The sequence below is a fragment of the Megalops cyprinoides genome, chromosome 10 (assembly GCF_013368585.1).
Source record: "Megalops cyprinoides isolate fMegCyp1 chromosome 10, fMegCyp1.pri, whole genome shotgun sequence".
NCBI classification, from domain to species: domain Eukaryota; kingdom Metazoa; phylum Chordata; class Actinopteri; order Elopiformes; family Megalopidae; genus Megalops; species Megalops cyprinoides.
The window spans coordinates 11,261,387-11,279,643 of record NC_050592.1 but is presented as its reverse complement, the minus strand read 5'-3'; the positions used below and the strand labels follow the sequence as shown (position 1 = coordinate 11,279,643).

Below are 18,257 nucleotides of genomic sequence, written 5' to 3'. Positions count from 1 at the left end.
GTTACAGCACTGCTCTCTGCTCTTGGTGAGCTGTGGTGGCGTATGGGACAGCTTGCCTGGAGTTCGGCTAGTCATGCTGTGCTCAAACCTCACTACAGCAGGAGGTCCTAGATGTTCACTGCATGACATCACTGCTTCCAGGAGAGGGTGTCTGTCATCTTCATGTGGGATTTTAATTTTCTCTGTTAATATGACTGTAACTGACTGTCATGGATATATTTTCACTGCATTTTAATGTTAGATTTTTTTCTGAAGAACAGATGACTGAGTGAAGTTAGGGAGGGTTATCACAAGAGGGATCTTACACACTCCTTTCCTTTTTTTTCCCCTCACTTTCCCCTCCAGGGTTTACCTCCCATATAGCCGCATGTGCAAATGTAAAAATTAAGGCAAAAGGTGGAGCATCAAACCAAAGTAATGTTGACATGTTTATTTTCAGGATGTTGAGATGTTCTGACATGCCTGCTTGGTGTGCAGGTGTGTGTGTGGGAGAGCTGGGAAGTATGGGAACAACTGCACTCTAATTAGAGAGGCAGAAGAGAGATCCAAGCCTGTCCGACTCCATTTTTTAATAGCCATACCTGTGTGGGTCTGTGTTAATTTCTGTCCCCCGACTTGTCAGCCAGTTCACGTGGCTACTTTTGACGGCATGTCCTTATTTAGGTTCCTGTCTGTCTGAATGTTGACCTTTGAAACTCTGCTGGTCGTTCTAGCTCAAATGCCGGTTCACAGGGAAGGGCCGACTGGAGAGCAGAGCTTTTTATAAAGCACATGAGCACACGTTGGTGTACAACCCTGCCACAAAGTGCACATTTAAATGAACAGCTGGATCAGTATGCACACGAAGGACATTTTCATGCCTCCAAGTACTCGCATTGGTATTACTGCCTAATTTACAACTGCCACAGTGTCTTAAGTGTACAGAAGATGCTCTTGCTACAGTTCATTTTTGCTGGTTACAGAGATTACTGCCACTCAAAAAAAGAAAGGACCAACTTTCATATACTCGGCTTTAATTGCAATTATTATGGCAGTTTTGTGTATTTTTGAAAAATTATACAACTTCTCACATATGTGAATGCTGCTTGTCTGTCTGATGCCTAGGCATTTAAAAAAAAAAAAAAAAAAACTCCACCTGTATTTGTCAGCAGGTGGCTCCGATTAGCTTGGTGCAATAGCTGAGACTAGAGTTCCTCTCGTGTTCATTTATGGTGTGCATTGCTTGACTGAAAGGTAGGGGTGCTGCAGCACTGCTGCAGTGAAAAGCTCAACAAGGACTATGCTCTCATTCATCACACCCAGCAACAAATCTGCACTCGTGCACAACAAGCAGAGAGCAATGAAGAAAAGGGATTAAAGTGAGCGTGAAAAGCTAGAGATTGAACTGTGGAGAAATGATGTATGTGCTTCACTTCGACAGTTAATGGGGCATGGCAACCAATTGCGAAAATAGCACGTGCAACAGGCTCTCTTGACTGGGACATGTGGAAAAATTGCAGTGTGTGACATTGTTCCACACAGCGCAGTCAGCGTAAAGGGTATTACAAATATGAACAATGAATGTATGGACCAGTGGCATGCAACAAGCCCATGGGTCTTACAGGAAGGGGTTGTCAGAGCTATGCTGTATTTATTTGCTCTGTATATGATCAGGGTCATGTACAACATTTACCAACGCACAGCTAAACTTTCTTGGTGCACAGTGGATATGCAATTATTTCAATACAAACGCTGGCTGAAGTTGGGCTGTGGAGGTAATGCATACTGTTGTGTACTAAAGTTGTGCTATCGTATTTGGAGATTAATGAACAAGTGTCAAGGCCTTAGTTGCTTTGTCTAATTGGGTTGCCTAAGACATAAGTTGTTTGCTCAACAATTTCAGACATTTCAGGCTTTGTAGCCTTAGGTTTGTGTGTACAGGGCCTCACAACCATGGGTTCCTCATTTCATGTTAGTTGCCTTATCTAGAGTGGACTTGGGATGCAGCCTGCTATCTCTTTGTGCACTAAACTGTTAAACAGCCTCATGCAATGATACAGCATGTGTGTACAAGAGCACATAAATCCCTTAACAAAATCTGCAATAAAACCGCTGTTTTCATGGCCTGACAGGGCTCGACACGGCCCCGAAGGCTGGAATCAACCATGTAAAGTTCCTGCAAAACATTTCTGTGCAGCTTTATATTACATTATTTCAAAGATGTACACAATGCATATATCATTAATGCAGTTCCCGTTTGTTTTTTTGTCAGTTATTGAGCTTTCAAGTATCCTTTGTTTTCAGTTTTGGAAGGTGTATAATGTGGCCAACCTATATGCAACAGACATTTACTCTTTTCTCAGGCTTTAGATGAAAAGTAGAAGATTGCAAGATGCTGTAAAAGGTTTCTGTTTTTTCCATGTCTGTGAAAGTATCCTACTGAAACCCCTTCAACCCCTGGCTTTTTCTTTGTTCTTTGTATGCACATGAATGAAGATAAGGCCTGAAATCACTTACTGGCTTTGTCTATTTTTACCATTATTTTGACAATTCAGAGTTCAGTGAAAAATAGGTGGGAGTACTTGGCCACTTAAGACACCTGTCAAAATCTATCATTGCCTTCCTGTCAATTCCAAAATCTCAGTTCTTGTTAGAGCTCCTTTTTAAAAGAACCAAAAAATACCATTGATGGGTAGGGTTTGGATTTGATTATACAGAACAGAATATGGAATACTCCAAATTTACATGCTAACACGATCAGTCCAGTCCCATCAGTCAATGTTAGGTCTATGTTGTATCTGTTTACAATTGAACCCATGCTTCATAGCACAGAATTCAGTGTAAATATAACTGACACATCTCACACAAGAGATGCTTTATATGCATACAGAGTTGCATGCATATGGTGATCACAAACACTATGTTGAGTCTAGTCACTCCATCGATATTGCAATGTAAAATTATTCTGCCATCTTAAAAGCTATAAAGAGACAGGAATCAAATCATATTTATAAGTGTACCTTTTTGTTATGAATGGTTATTACTAAACTATACATATATGTATTAAATACTTGTATGCGTTATTTATGATGTATTCTGCTCAAAATAATTTGAGACTTAAGTCAGTATGGAAAGGGAGTTATTGACAATTCAACTTTTTCCATTTTTTGAGAGCTTTTACACATTTGTTACAGATATAATGAAGATTATGTGACTGTTCTTCCCCAATTTATTCTTTCAGTTGTTCACAATCAAAGATGTCTCTGTACCATTATATTTGCCGTCTGCTTTAAATATATTTTTACTTGGTCTGTATAAACTGGATATGTACATAGGAGTCACAGAAATGCCTTTTCTTGCAGTGTCAATTGCTTTTCTTAACTGCCATGTTTTTAGTGATGTGGTGGTGGTATTTTTTCATACTGTCATTTTGATTTGAAATAAAGAGAAAGTGTTTTCAGTTGAATCTCATTCATGGAAAATATTTTATGAGTTTTGATTACCATGGTTGTATTAACAATGACAGAATAACATCCAAATGCACCTTCTGAATACCACAATTGCAGGATTCTGTAATACTGTACTTTTTGAGGTTTTTTTGTAGCTGGAGTCTTGCTAGCTAGATAAATACAATAAAATATCTCAGAACATTTCTGTTCAGCAGTCAATATGAGTTGTCATTTTATAGTTTATGCATACAGCTGATTTTGGATCACTGTTCATTTTTCATATTAGATTGTTGATAAAATGTTGTGTAATACGTACTGTATCTCTTTGCATGAATCAAGGAGGGTGTGAGAAATCCCCTAAACACTGAACACCTAGCAGATACATTGGAGATATATATATATATATATATATATATATATATATATATATGTATATATGTATAACTAGTTTTTGTTTTTAAAATTATATATAGCATCACATACAATGCATCATGACCATTGTTCCATTACAGAATGTAGGAAAGGCATCTCTTTACTACCACCTACTTGTCACCTGTTCCATGGAACTATGGTCAGTGGAATCATATCTTATGATAATAGGAAGCAGCAGAGCGAAAAACCAGTGAGGGACATCAAGAGGGACAGGGGAAATGAGAGGGAAGGAGGGACAGAAAAGTTATGAGTGGGTAAAGGAGGAGAGAGGGGTGAAAAGATGAAAGTTAAGGTGAATGAACGACCAAGTTTTCTGAAAAAATGCAACCTGGTGTTTCCCATTTTTATCTGGAATAATACCTCTTTAGTGTGCCCAAGCTAATGTATACAAATTGTAAGATGACTCATTGATAATAGTACCCTCTGAGAGGCAGAGCTAATGCTTGTAAATGTGTGTTTACTGACGTCTGCTTTACTAGAGATTTAGATTTTTTAATTTTTTCAAAAATTACAAAATATGTCACACTTAAATGGGAAATACATCGTTGGAGGAAATATGTCAGAATGTGACATGAGCTTAATACAGCCACTTAACTACGTTTACCACAATACAACTTATCGAGGTCGTATCCGGGATATAGCTTGGAACGGTGACCAATGAGAAGATCTGTTTTTTGAAATCGTCATTGCGAGCGACAGCAACATTGCAAAGATGGTGCTCGAAAGTACAATGGTCTGGTAAGAACACAAAAAACAACGTATAGCTAACTTGCCATTTATCTTTATCCATAATAGTATATAGGAATGTTTTAATAACATATGACTTGTCATGACCGGATTTTACTGAGGGCTCTGTGAGCGTTTGTGGATAAGTAACGCTAAATCAAGGATAGTGTCGTAACCAGCTAAGATAGCTATCCATTTGCCTGAGTCATTATGCTGTCTGGTAGACATCTGTTGTTGCTAGCTAAGAAGTTCGTTAGCTATACAGTTTTATCATTGACGATGAACCCACCAATAAATAGTGATGTGACAGATGTTACTGTAATCTGTACTAGTTTTTAGTTAAAGGAGCCTCGTTTCCTAGTTTAGGTAGCTTAGCAAAGAGACCGTGAAGAAGGCTATCTGACGTATTTAGTGCCTCGTCTTTTGTCTATCTGATTAATTGATTGTATACCAATAAAATCTGCTCTATAGCCTTTTTACCTTTTTTTGTTTTTAACCTAACGGAAAGCGTTTGTTTACGATGCAGCTCCCACTAGATAGATATTTTATTCCCTGTCAGTATTATTATTATTATTATTACTGTCAGTAATGCAAGACGCTGGCTTTTTCGTGGTATTTGTTTTATAACATCTGTTGCCCCAAGTCGTGTTCTGTACATCCATATGTGGCAACATAGGCGTCAGTTGTAAGAGCTACCCACATAAAAGGCCGTATGTATTCAGCTGTATAGAGTTGTATCCGTTTAGTCATTTCCAGTCCTGGTACTAAAGCATGGCATCTTCTGCTCTTTGTTTTGCGTAAATTCTGAAAGGCTTAACTGAAAATCGGATTGTAATCTATTAACTGGCCCTTGTAACGTTTGTGCCTCAGTGTGGACAACAGTGAGTACATGCGCAATGGGGACTTCATGCCCACGAGGCTTCAGGCTCAGCAGGACGCTGTCAACATTGTCTGTCACTCCAAGACCCGCAGTAACCCTGAAAATAACGTTGGCCTCATCACAATGGCGAAGTAAGAAACCTGTCCTAAGCGTTTCTGTCACAGATCTCTGCACAGATCTAGAAAATAATAATAATAATAATGGTTTAAAGCACTTGTGTCTCTACCAGCTAGCTTGTACCTTGTTTGGCCAACTGTTGAAACTTGATCATGCAGCACTTCTAATAATGTGACTCCATGGATGCCATCTGCCAAATGAATAAATGTAAATGTAAATCTACCAGTTTGCCTGCTGTCTGTGTAAGGGTATGCAATGTAATAGAATGCAAAGTAATAGAAATGTAAACACATATGTTGTTTTGTGTGAAGTAACTGTGAAGTGCTCACCACGCTGACCCCTGACACGGGCCGGATCCTGTCCAAGCTTCACGCTGTCCAGCCCCGCGGGACCATAAGCTTCTGTACTGGCATTAGAGTAGCCCACGTGAGTACTGTTACTAAGCACACTACTGTACGAAGCTAGCTTGGCCAATGGAAAATTTTAATTGAAATTAAGACAAGGTGATGATGTTTGACCAAACATAGAACAGCGCAGCCAAGTAGATTGGAATAGTAACTAAGCCTTCTCTTTTCTTCTGTAATGAAAGAGCTCGTGATTTTTTTGTAATGCTGTGCTGAGTTTGCATGATCGGTTCATACATCATTCATTTGATAACCTGCTGAAAGCTAGGTAATGTAAATAATCTGTCACTGTACCATGAACATATCAGACTGTATATAGAAATGAAACAAAGCACTTACCTTGGGCGGTAGTTGGACTCGTAAGTGTATAATGTTACTTGCGCACGTCATTTTACATGATACATGTGTATCATTCCTGTGTAATTAGTCAACTACTGCTAAATTGTGGCTGAGCATGGATATCACTCTCCCCTGACTGGTCATACATTATTGTTATTTTAGCAGACTCTCTTACCCAGAGCCACTTACACAGGTGACAGTTTTTACACTGTGTCCATTTATACAGCTGGATATTTACTGAGGTTGTTGTGGGTTAAATACCTTGCCCAAGGGGACAGCAGCAGTACCCCAGTGTGGAATTGCAACCATTTGGTTACAAGCCCTGCTCCTTACCACTATGCTCCACTGCCTTCCCACTGATCATCTTCCTCTCCTCCCCACAGCTAGCTCTGAAACACAGACAGGGGAAGAACCACAAGATGCGGATCATTGCCTTTGTGGGCAGTCCAGTGGAGGACAACGAGAAGGATGTGAGTTTTCCCTCATGTGGTGGTGTCTTGTACTGTCCCATTGTCTATGTCTCAGCAGATAGAAATAACACATACATGGTGCACTTTGATATGAGAACCACCAACAATCCATTTCTTAATGTTGACTGCACATGCAACCTGTTCCTCTGTGCAGCTGGTCAAAATGGCCAAACGTCTGAAGAAAGAGAAAGTCAGTGTGGATGTGATCAACTTCGGAGAGGAGGTGAGAGAATGCCTGACCTGACTAGCTTGGCTGAGAGGCTGGGAAACCTTGAGCAACAGTTCATTTCCTCTCCTGCTTGCTTGCTAAATTGTCTGCACCCATCCATCTTTACCAGCCTCAGCACTCTACTTGCTTTCACTTCACAATTTCCTGGCTTCTCTTCCCTTTTGGATTACCTTTTTTTTTCACTCATTTCTCCTCTCTGAATTTCTTTGCCGTGTATGTGCACTTTCTTTCACCTTCATCCTCCCCTACTTTGCGAACCTCCCTGACTGTTCGAACTCTTCCTGGCTGTCACTCTGCAGGAGATGAACACAGAGAAGCTGACCGCTTTCATCAACGCCTTGAATGGAAAGGAGGGTACAGGCTCCCACCTGGTGACAGTGTCCCCTGGCCCAAGCCTGGCTGACGCTCTGCTGTCCTCCCCCATCCTGGCTGGAGAGGGAGGCTCTGTGCTAGGCCTGGGGGCCAGTGACTTTGAGTTTGGGGTGGACCCCAGCGCTGACCCTGAACTGGCACTGGTGGGTAGGCATAAATGTAAACATACATGCCATAATAAATGTTATAATATAAAACTGCATAATGTAGTTTTACGGGTGTGCTAAGAGACAGTATAGTGGTTATTCTGTAATTAGTGCCGGTCTGTCCCTGTCTGTAGGCCCTGCGCGTGTCCATGGAGGAGCAAAGACAGCGGCAGGAAGAAGAGGCTCGCCGAGCAGCTGTTGCCTCAACAGCAGAGGGCAGCATCCCCACTCCCACTGGAGATGGTAAGAAAGGACCAAGAGCCAGGGACAGGTTTTTCAGGGGCGAGAAGGGGAGGGAAAGGAAGGCCGATAACAGATTTGTTCAAAAAGTTTTGCTGGTGAGAGACACAGTGCCCTCTCATGAAAGTCGTGGGTCCAAGCAATAACATTGTTTGGGGACTCAGGTGGTTCTGCCTTTCCAGGACCAAGAAAGGCCCCCTTCCCTTTAGCTCTTTCATTTCATTCTGTTTCACCTCAGGCCATTTTCATCTCACACATTTGTGTGTCATTTTCAGAGCTGCTGCCGTGTAGTTAGCTCACAGTATTTAGTAGGTTATACTCACCCTCTTCCCATCTCTTTGCATCCTCTGTCAGAGTCAGATGAGGCGTTGCTGAAGATGTCAGTGTCGCAGCCGGAGACAGGCACCCCTGGCCTGCCTGACATCAGCAGCATGACCGAGGACGAGCAGATTGCCTATGCCATGCAGATGTCCCTTCAGGGAGCTGGGGGTGGTACGCTACTACAGTCATTCAGGCTGCTATTCAGCTCAGAATAAGTTTTTGCTCTCACTTGGACTGCAAATACTAATTCCACTACAAGGAACTAAAAGTGGTAGATTATCTTCCACTATATTCAATAGTTATATCATTTGCTTTAAATGTTTACTGTATGCTCATGGAAAGTTTAGCCCACTATCATTCCTCTTTTTAGGCGCTTGGATGATGTTTTTCACAGAATACAGGGAGCCAGAAGGAAATATACCAGTAAACACATAATCATAGTTACACCCCACACACATTTACACAGTTTCCTTGACCACATGGCAAAGCACACCATAAACCTCCATACACTCGCACACATTAATTGTGTCTTCCTCTCTCTTCTCCGGCCCATGAAATGCATTTGGGCAGGGTATGGCGAGGTGGAGTCTGTAGATGTGGACACAGAAGCGCCCATGGACACTGCTGAATCTGCCAAGGTTTGTCGTATTAAATGGACAAATGTATATTTCTTTTCGAGATGTATGTACATCAGTAAATATAATTCCAACAAAAACAAGTTTTTCTTTCTTCTGCAATTTCTAAATTGCCCCTCCTCTTATGACCCACCCTCTTTGTTCTGGTCCCTCTCAGGAGGAGGATGACTATGACATGCAGGACCCAGAGTTCCTGCAGAGTGTGCTGGAAAACCTGCCAGGTGTGGACCCCAACAATGAAGCCATTCGTAATGCCTTGGGCTCCCTGGCCTCACAGACAGGTTCCAAGCCTCCTGAGAGTAAGAAGGATGAGGAGAAGAAAAAATGAGACCTGGGAGATCAAGATCAATGAACTCGAGCAGATGGAATCAGACTTGGCTAACTTTGATGGACAGTGCTGGGTACAGATGGAAGAGTAGACACACAGAAGTAGACTGAGACTTTACTATCTGACAGTTGGACCAACACACACAAAGTTGTACACACCCAGAGAAAAGGCTTGCACAATCACCTTCCAGTGTATACTCTTGACTGATCATCAGACTAATGAAAACAGCCAAAACAAAACTTCCTAAGGAACATACACACCTATTTGTAATTCCTTCATTAATTTACTTTTTGTATTGTCATTAAAAATTGTCAAGGCTTTGTTGTGATGGTTGACTCTCTTTTTCCATCTGTGTTTACCCAGATGTCTGGTGCCTGTTGACTATTGCAAAGGTTTTTGCATTGAAATGGTAAAACAACGTTAAAATGTTTACCTTTCTTGAAATGGTAGGTCTATATGTACAATAGCTGGTAAATTCTTTCATGCCACGAGAGCGGTTGATTTATTTAAGATTCATGTATCTTAATCAGGTGGCAGGAGATTGGAGTGATTTAAAATCCAATCACACAGAGCGTCGTAAAATCAAACGCTGCAGTCGTCAATTTCATACGTATTGACTGACGTCATGGCGTAAGGTCTAAAGGAAAAAAAATGTTCTCTGGGTATCGAAAAAATAGAACATAATCTGAATAAATTCTCAAAAAATTTAATGTGATGTGTAATAAGACATATAATTCAGATCACAGTACAATTAATTTGTGTCACCATTTAATTTTTTGAAACGCTTCGGGTGTCTGGCAAGAGCTACGTTTGGTTAGTGACGTCAAATTCGCGCGCTGCAACTGGAGCGAGGAAAGTCGGGAGTCCCTGATCCAGGTAAACAAATGAAACATTTACCCCAGAAAACTCCAAATTACGACCCGTTTTGTGCAAGCTGTTGTGTAGTTGCACATGTGGAATACCAAGCATAGGACCAGTGCACCCTGTATTGCCCCAGATCAAACCTTTACCAGGCCGAAGAGTCCGCTGTTATAATGACCCTTCGCTGTTCAGATTCTTGCCCAGTCGGTGGCTAGCGCTACTGGCTGCGGGCTGCAAGTGAGATGGACAGCTGGCTAGTTACCTACATTTCATGGGTCGTTTAGTGTGCAGACCATTTCTCAATAACACACCATGCAAAACAGGAAGCGGCCAATTACAGTCAAAGCGAACAGATTCGTACGCCTGTTAGCCAGCTAGGTAGTTAACTGGGGAATGCAGCACTAGTAGCTAACGTTAGCTAGAAATTGAAATCCTTCAGAATTTATGGTGCTGTTTTGCATCGCTGTGTTTCTTTCGCGTTAAGTTTCTTTCAGTAATAGAAAACTCAAAGTTGATATGTTGGTATGGTGTTCAAATAAGTATTGGGGGCGGGACACAGAATGAAGCCTTCAAAACTGCCGTGTATCAGTTACGGGGCCTCCTTGTGTTTCTCGTTCCGTTTCCATGACAGGGCTGCCAGTGCAGCTTTGCTGTCGCTGTTACTGGCTACATCAGTCAATCTCCGTTGATTTGTCTCCTTTGTTTTCATATTTTTCTTGAGTAAATAATGACATGGCACTATATTTCATTTTTCATTTGATTGCACGAATGAGTATGCAATTGTGGTTTTCAACCATGTCTCTCTACTGAATGTGTGTTTAAACCGCTAAATATTACGCCACATCGTTTGTAAGTTAGCAGTGTAATAGAAAATATGCTGATGAAATTAGCCATTAGTTATGTTCTTAAATCCAAAAAACTGGAGACTTTTAAGATGGTACAGCATAAGTCTTTGTGATGTAGTTTATTAATCTCTGCGTTTTGGCACACTGCTTGTCCTGCAGGTTTCTGTCCATTATCCCGGCATGGGGGACATGAAGACCCCAGATTTCGACGACTTACTGGCGGCATTCGACATTCCGGACATTGATGCCAAAGAAGCCATCCAGTCTGCCCCTGAGGAAGCAGAGGGCCACCACAGTGGGGCTGGGGCAGGTGCAGGGAAGTCAGGTGGCAATGGGACAGGGGGTGGGGGAGGCGTAGGCCCGTCTCTCAGGCCCCCTAGCCCCCCAGACCATCCGCACCACCCCCAAAGCCTGACTCTTTCCTCTCAGGGGGACCCCTCTGTTGTTAGTGTAATTGTGAAGAACAGAGTACGTCCTGACACGTTTGGAGAGGTAGGGGCGGACGTGGATAAAGACAGCTTGGGTGGCAGTGCAGAGGCCGGGGCAGGAAATGGGCTTACAGGAGTTGTCATGGGCTCCCGGCCCAGACTGTCAGGCCTGATCCCGCCAGAACCGCTCGTCCACAATGGATTTGAGGCAGCAGCGGCTTCCACGGACCCCACGCTGCGTCACACCCAGACCCAGTCCAACGGGGAGATGTGGTCGCCCTGTTCCCCAAAAACAGCTAGCGAGGGAGGGGGTAATTGTGTGGGTGTGGAATCGGCCAACACCACCAAACATGGTGCCAACCTCTTCAACAGACTGAAGCCACTGATAGCACAGAGCCCCGGGGACCCCATAGGCAAGGCCAGGAAAATGCTGCACTTACAGCAGCAGCATGAGACCGGCCCTGAAGGGATGGACAGATCAAAAGCTCTAGGCTCATCTGATACCGCCTCCTCTCATGTTGCTGGAGTGTCAGTAGGAATCTCAACGCCTTTTTTTCCGGCTCCCTTGCCAGTCCTCCCTATATCCTCCACCCCTTCCTCTTCTCACCCCGTCAATCCACACCTCTCCCTGTCTACCTTGAACGATGGGGCCCCTCACCCGTCTGGGACTGTCTCCTCACCCCTGATTCCCGCCTCTCAGCCATTTAACGGGACCCAGAGGGTCGGCTTCCATCGCTTAGACTCTGAAGATGAGGACTCTGAACCAGATTTTGGGAGTCCGTTAGTGATCCAGGAAAGCCCAGATTCCCCGGCATGCACGCCTCCCAAATTCCCCCGTCGTCACCGCTCACCCCCTAAAATTTTCAACTCCATTTCGTCTCACCCAGCTGCCCCGACATCCACTTACACCGAAACGGGAGATATTGCCCAGGGACCAGCCTCACCCTCCCCGTCCACGTGCCCCCAGGCTTCGCAGAGCTGGTTCCCCTCACCCCACAGGGTGAGCCCCGCTCACGAGGACCGAAATCCAGAGCACGTGATCGAGGAGCGGGACTCGCCTGAAAGTCCTGAGCCAGAGGCCCCTTATTCAGCCGTCTCTACCGGCACAGCGTCGCTCAAAAGGAGCTGCAGTCCAGCTGTGGCCTCCACTCCGCTGCCCCCTGCCATCCGTGGAACCGTGGAGGGGGAGGAGATGGAGGGAGTTAAAGAAGGAGAGGAGGCCATGGAGACCAATGCCAGCAGCAAACCCAACTCCGAGAGCAAAGCAGGGCAGGGCGGAAGAGCAGAAGACGAAAAGATGGAGGTAGAGGATGGAGAGAGCATCGGACAGATGGCTGCTGCCAGAGCCAAGCCTTCCTCCGCAGTTACTGCCACCACAGCGGTCGCGTCCTCAACCGCCTCGGCTGGCGCTCCTTCCAGGCCCCTCAAAGTCCGCATAAAGACGATTAAGACCTCCACTGGGAGCATCACCAGGACGGTGACGAGAGTGGCACCCAAAGGGGCGGGGTCTGCTGCGGCCAAGGGCTCCTCCAGAGCTCAGTCAGGGGGGAATAAAGGCGCCACTAAGCCTAAGAAGGCCCCTCCCACTAGTCAAGCAGTCACCTCCCAGCAGCACTTTGTGAAAGGTGCCATCCTGCCGGTGTCCACCATTCAGGACGCCAGCACTGCCATGCTTGTGGCCGCCAGCAAGGCCCAAAACAAGATGGCAGCATCCACATCCGAAAAGACCAAGGTCTCGGCCACAGCCGTTAATATCACCAGAAGTGCAGCCCTCCCGTCCATCTCGTCCTCTTCCACCGCCACCGCCACCACCACCTCCCCGAAATTCGGCGTGGGCACCAGCGGGATCAGCGTGCGCCCTGTCGCGCAGAAGACGGTAAACGGCAGCACCACCGCCGCCACCGCCCTCGCGCCGCAGATCTCCAAGCCGGTGTCCATCGTGAACAGCACGGGCGCGGTCATCTCCCGCAGCCAGTCCAGCCTGGTGGAGGCCTTCAACAAGATCCTCAACAGCAAGAACCTGCTGCCCAGCTACCGGCCCGACCTCTCCACGCCCCTGCCGCCCGAGTGGAGCCTCCCGCTGCCCGCCAACGGCTACCGCTGCCTGGAGTGCGGGGACGCCTTCGCCCTGGAGCGCAGCCTGGCCCGGCACTATGACCGGCGCTCGCTGCGCATCGAGGTCACCTGCAACCACTGCGCCAAGCGGCTGGCCTTCTTCAACAAGTGCAGCCTGCTGCTGCACGCCCGCGAGCACAAGGAGCGCGGCCTGGTCATGCAGTGCTCCCACCTCGTCATGCGGCCCGTCTCCATCGAGCAGATGATTGGCCAGCAGGACACCACGCCCATCGGTGAGTGCCTCTCTGCTGTTTGTCTCTATATCAGTTTTTTTTCAGATTTTTTTTTTATTTGGCAAGACAGACGCCAAACAGGAGTCTGCATTAGCGTGTAAAGCCCATGATGGAATCTCATTAACTGCCCCTATTATGATCCTATAGCAGCCATTGTTACGTAACATTACATTATTGGCATTTGGCAGACACTCTCATCCAGAGCAACTTACATAGGTTACAGTTTTGTTTTTTTTGTTTACAAGGTTATCCATTTATACAGCTGGATATTTACTCAGGCCGTTGTGGGTTAAGTACTTTACCCAAAGGTACAGCAGCACTGCCCCAGTGGGGAATCAGACCAATAACCTTTCAGTTACCAGCCCTGCTCCTTACCACTGTGCTACACTACCACCCATTGTGTGGAAATAAGTTTTAGTCACCTGACTACAGGTGTACCACATATGACTGTAAATGTTTATGTTGGTCACACTTGTCTTTGAATATTGTGTTTATTAACTATTAATGTATAATTTATGTATTTGTGCCTGTAGCTATGGCTGTGCTCTGCCAGTGTGTGTCTGTGAAGCAGTAACTGACAGCTTCTACCACTCTGCCATGTCTGTCACAGGCGTGCTGTCTCCCCTCTCCTCTCCCCCCCTTTCAGCCCCAGCCACCGCCCCAGTGACAGCAGCGCTGGCCCCCGTGGCCCCCAGCCCGACGAAAGAGGACCTGGCCACCCAGCCGAGCCCCGCCCGCCGGGCGCCCGAGAGCCCCCAGGTCCTGCTGCCCCTGCCCTGCAAGAAGGGGGAGGTGCTGCAGTACCACAACTTCAAATGCCCCGAGTGCCACGCCCAGTTTGGCGGGAAAGCGGAGCTGGTGGCGCACTTCCAGGAGGTCAAGGCTGCCTCCAACACGGTGTGTCTCCACATCCATGAATCTGTGTGGTAACAGTACATTACATTACATTTAACAGACGCTCTTACCCAGAGCGACTTACATACGTTACAGTTTTTTTTTACATGTTACCTATTTATACAGCTGGATATTTACTGAGTCAATTCAGGGTTAAGTACTTTGCCCAAGGGTACAGCAGTAGTGCCCAAGTGGGGAATCAAACATTTTGGTTATGAGACCTGCTCCTTGCTATTATGCTACACAGCCGCCCCTGTGATGTGAATATTTGTGTACCTTGTATGATTCATTGAAAATGAATGTTGAATGTATAAACACGAAGCCTGACTGTTGTGCACCTTACCTGCCTTAGCGATGTCCATACACAGTACCATGGGATACTGGGAACCATGCATTCAAAGACATTTGGATCTACAGACTTATGTTAAATGCTCAAAATTTGTCACTTAGACAAATATAAGTAAAAAAGTTGATGCCTATGCGTGAATTTCTTCTAATTTTAAAAATAGTTTTTGTCTGCTTTGAAGAATCTTTTGATTTGTTTAACACTTTTTTGGTCACTGCATAGCTCCATTTCTGTTATTTCATACATTTGATGTCTTTACTATTACTCTAAAATGTGGAAAATAGTAAAAAATAAAGAAGAACCCTACTACGAGTAGGTGTTTCCAGTCTTTTGACTGGTGCCGTATGCATGGGGTGCTTTATTGATGAACCCTCCTCCCCCCCCCCCCCCCCCTCCTCAGACCTGCAGCCTGTGCTCTCCGGCCATGATGCTGCCCAACGCCTGCAGCGCCGCGGCCCACCAGCGCATCCACAAGCACCGCTCGCCCCACGTCTGCCCCGAGTGCGGGGGCATCGCCCGGCCCGGCAGCTTCCAGACTCACCTGGAGGAGGCCTGCCTGCACTTCGCCCGTCGCATCGGCTACAGGTGACTCCTCCCATATGCACCCACTGTATCTCCTATATGTATCTCCCATACGCTTTTGTGCATCTTAGTGTCTCTCTCAGTGAGGAAGACCAGCATAATCCAGAAGGTTTGTATAGCCTATAGTTTCTATAGTTTACACTGCATTATTGCCATTTAACAGGCACTCTTATCCAGAGTAACTCACATAGATTACAACCTTTATATGCTTTCCATTTATACGACTGGATATTTATTGAGCAGCAGTGCCCCAGTGGGGAATCTAACCAGCAAATTTTCAGTTACACGCCTTGCTCCTTACCACTATTGCTACACTGCTGCTGTTAAGGAGTGACATTTCCTCCACAGATAGATGGCACAGCAGCTCAATGACTTTTATTGATACACTCTGTCTGCCCCTTCTGCAACCTGTCCCCTCTTCTCAATTAACCTGTTACTCACTTTACCTATTCCCAGGTGTTCCAGCTGCCAGGTGGTGTTTGGGGGCCTGAACTCTATCAAGTCTCACATCCAGACAGCTCACTGCGAGGTCTTCCACAAGTGCCCAAGCTGCCCCATGGCCTTTAAATCAGCGCCCAGCGCTCACGCCCACATCAGCACCCAGCACCCTGCACTGGGGGCACCTCAGGCCAAGTAGGGCCCATTACTTACCCCTTTCTATTATTCCTATTGGCTGTTTACACTGCTCTGGGATTGCTTACACAGTCTGTCTTCCGTACCTTTCTGCAGGATGATCTACAAGTGTGTGATGTGTGACACAGTGTTTACCCAGAAACCCCTGCTCTACATCCATTTTGACACTCACCTGGCCAAGCAGAAGGTGCACGTCTTCAAGTGTCCGGATTGCACAAAACTGTATGCACAGAAAGGTTCCATGATGGAACACATCAAGGTATGTGTGGTCTTGTCAGTGTAGTACCTGTTTGTTAGGGTGGTGATTTTCAGGTTTTTGTCATTGTACCTCAAGTTATATTTGAATTTATGCTATATAGTGTTTGCAGTATGTGTATACCTATGTGCATGTGAGGAGTGTTAATACAGTTAAGTCATGTGATTGATCAAGAAATAAATGGAACATTTAATGTACGAACATGCGAGTGTGGATTCCAAAAAGGGTTACATAAAGGGGAATAAAATAGTGCAGTATGTTTATTTAATCCCATCCCATTATTATGCACCAGATTATTTTAGTTGTTTAATATAGCCCCTTTCAGATCTACCTCTGTGGGAGAACATTGTTTGCCTTTTATCGTGGCCCATTCACTACTCGTGGTAGAAATGAATGTGGTATCATAAATCAGTCCTTGTTCTGTGTCTTAGGAACGTGTCAACAGTGTCATAGAACAGCAAGTTAACATAGTGGTAATGGTAGTGGTAATGGACAGGGCTTGTAACCGAAAGGGTGCTTTGAATTTGATTCCCTGCTGGGGCACTGCTGCTGTACCCTTGGACGATGCACTTAACCCAGAATTGCCTCAGTAGATATCCAGTTGTATAAATGGATAACATGTAAAAACCTGTGTAAGTTGCTGTCTGCTAAATGACAGTAATGTAATGTTCTTCAGCAAGCACAAGTACTATGTTTGAAAAATGCGTTGGTGTTACTGTGGTATGTGGCTGCAGTGTTAACCGTTTTATGTGGTTGAAAATGTCTTCCTCTTTCTCTCATCCATTGGGCTTTTTTCCCCCCACCTGTTCATTTTTCCTGCTCTTCCTCTTACTTTCTCTTTCATCCCCTGTTCTTTGTCTCCCTCCTTCCTCAGACTGTTCACAGGGGCCTGTCAGCCAAGCAGGAAGCCCAGGACAGCGTCTCCACCCCTGCCGTCCACACCCCGCAGTCCTCCCCCCTCCCCAAATCGAAGTCCTCCACCAAGACACAGAGCTCCGACGGAGAGGACTGGGGCGGAGAGCAGGAGGACGAAGAGGAGGAGGAGGAAGAGGAGGAGGAGGAGGAAGAGGATGGGGAGGGGAAGGAGGACCCCGACTTCATCCCCGGCGCCCCAGAGGGAGGCGGCCCCTCGGAGTGGAGCTGCCGGCAGTGCGAGGCGCACTTCACGGTGAAGGACGACCTCACGGCCCACGTGAAGAAGGAGCACGGCAAGGTCACCGCCACGCCGTCCGGAGCGCCGTGCGCAGAGCGCACGCCTCAGGCTGCGCCCTTCTGATCCCGCACGCCGCAAAATCACAGCCAGCGGTACAATACAATGCAGTTTCAGTGTAAAAAAAAAAAACAAAAAAAAAAAAAGCGGTGTGATGACAGGCCGGAGTTTTAGTGATCCTACAAGATGATTTTTTTTTTTTTGTTATTTTTTAAAGGACTGTTGTAAACCCCAGGAATGAAGTACGTATATGTTGATGAATGCACTTTGGCCCCCCTTACTATCCCACCCAGTGGATGAAGACATTCCCGTGTTGCATGTGCGATCTCTCCTTCTGCTCCACCCGCAGCCTGTGCCGCCACGCACGGGTCAGACACGAGGGCCTCGAGAGTCTTCCGCTGCCCGTGACTGCTGCCCTCCTTCTTCTCTGGCCTGGCAGCAGTCCCCCCCCCCCCCCCCCCCCTTTACTTCTGCTGCCAGGGCTATAGCAGCGACACCCGCACGTGGGAAAAATGACATGACTCGCTCTGCGGAGCACTGAGTGGGCGCGGCTCGTGTGCAGGTGTTGAACGGAGGGAGGGCGGAGCTTTGGCAGCCGGCTCGCTCTGGAGAGGCACCTGCAGAGCCAATGCGGGATGGGCGCCCGGGGCCAGGGAGCTCGGCAGCCCGGAGGCGGCCAGGTCAGGGCCGTTTCACTCTCATTTGGTGGTGGTTGTGCCAGAAGTTGCTCCAGATAAGAGCGATAGCTAAATGAATGTAATGTGTAGCTGAAGATACGCACTCTCTT

General features: G+C 46.1%; 2 protein-coding genes across 2 annotated transcripts; both read left to right on the top strand.

Annotated features, from left to right (window-relative positions):
- The first annotated feature begins 4,548 nt into the window (after nt 1-4,548).
- On the top strand, nt 4,549-9,387 carry LOC118784583 (26S proteasome non-ATPase regulatory subunit 4-like). The gene is made up of 10 exons (XM_036538889.1): nt 4,549-4,598; nt 5,457-5,597; nt 5,895-6,009; nt 6,710-6,796; nt 6,951-7,019; nt 7,325-7,540; nt 7,678-7,786; nt 8,138-8,275; nt 8,675-8,742; nt 8,897-9,387. Exons 1-10 carry the CDS (start codon nt 4,573-4,575, stop codon nt 9,065-9,067), a joined length of 1,140 nt encoding a protein of 379 aa, XP_036394782.1. The 5' UTR covers nt 4,549-4,572; the 3' UTR covers nt 9,068-9,387.
- Nucleotides 9,388-9,901: 514 nt separating this feature from the next.
- znf687a (zinc finger protein 687a) lies at nt 9,902-17,714 on the top strand. The gene is made up of 7 exons (XM_036539353.1): nt 9,902-9,943; nt 10,933-13,549; nt 14,160-14,446; nt 15,190-15,374; nt 15,828-16,004; nt 16,101-16,263; nt 17,135-17,714. The coding sequence occupies exons 2-7, from the start codon at nt 10,954-10,956 to the stop codon at nt 17,534-17,536; spliced, it is 3,810 nt and encodes a 1,269-aa protein (XP_036395246.1). The 5' UTR covers nt 9,902-9,943; nt 10,933-10,953; the 3' UTR covers nt 17,537-17,714.
- Nucleotides 17,715-18,257: the final 543 nt, after the last annotated feature.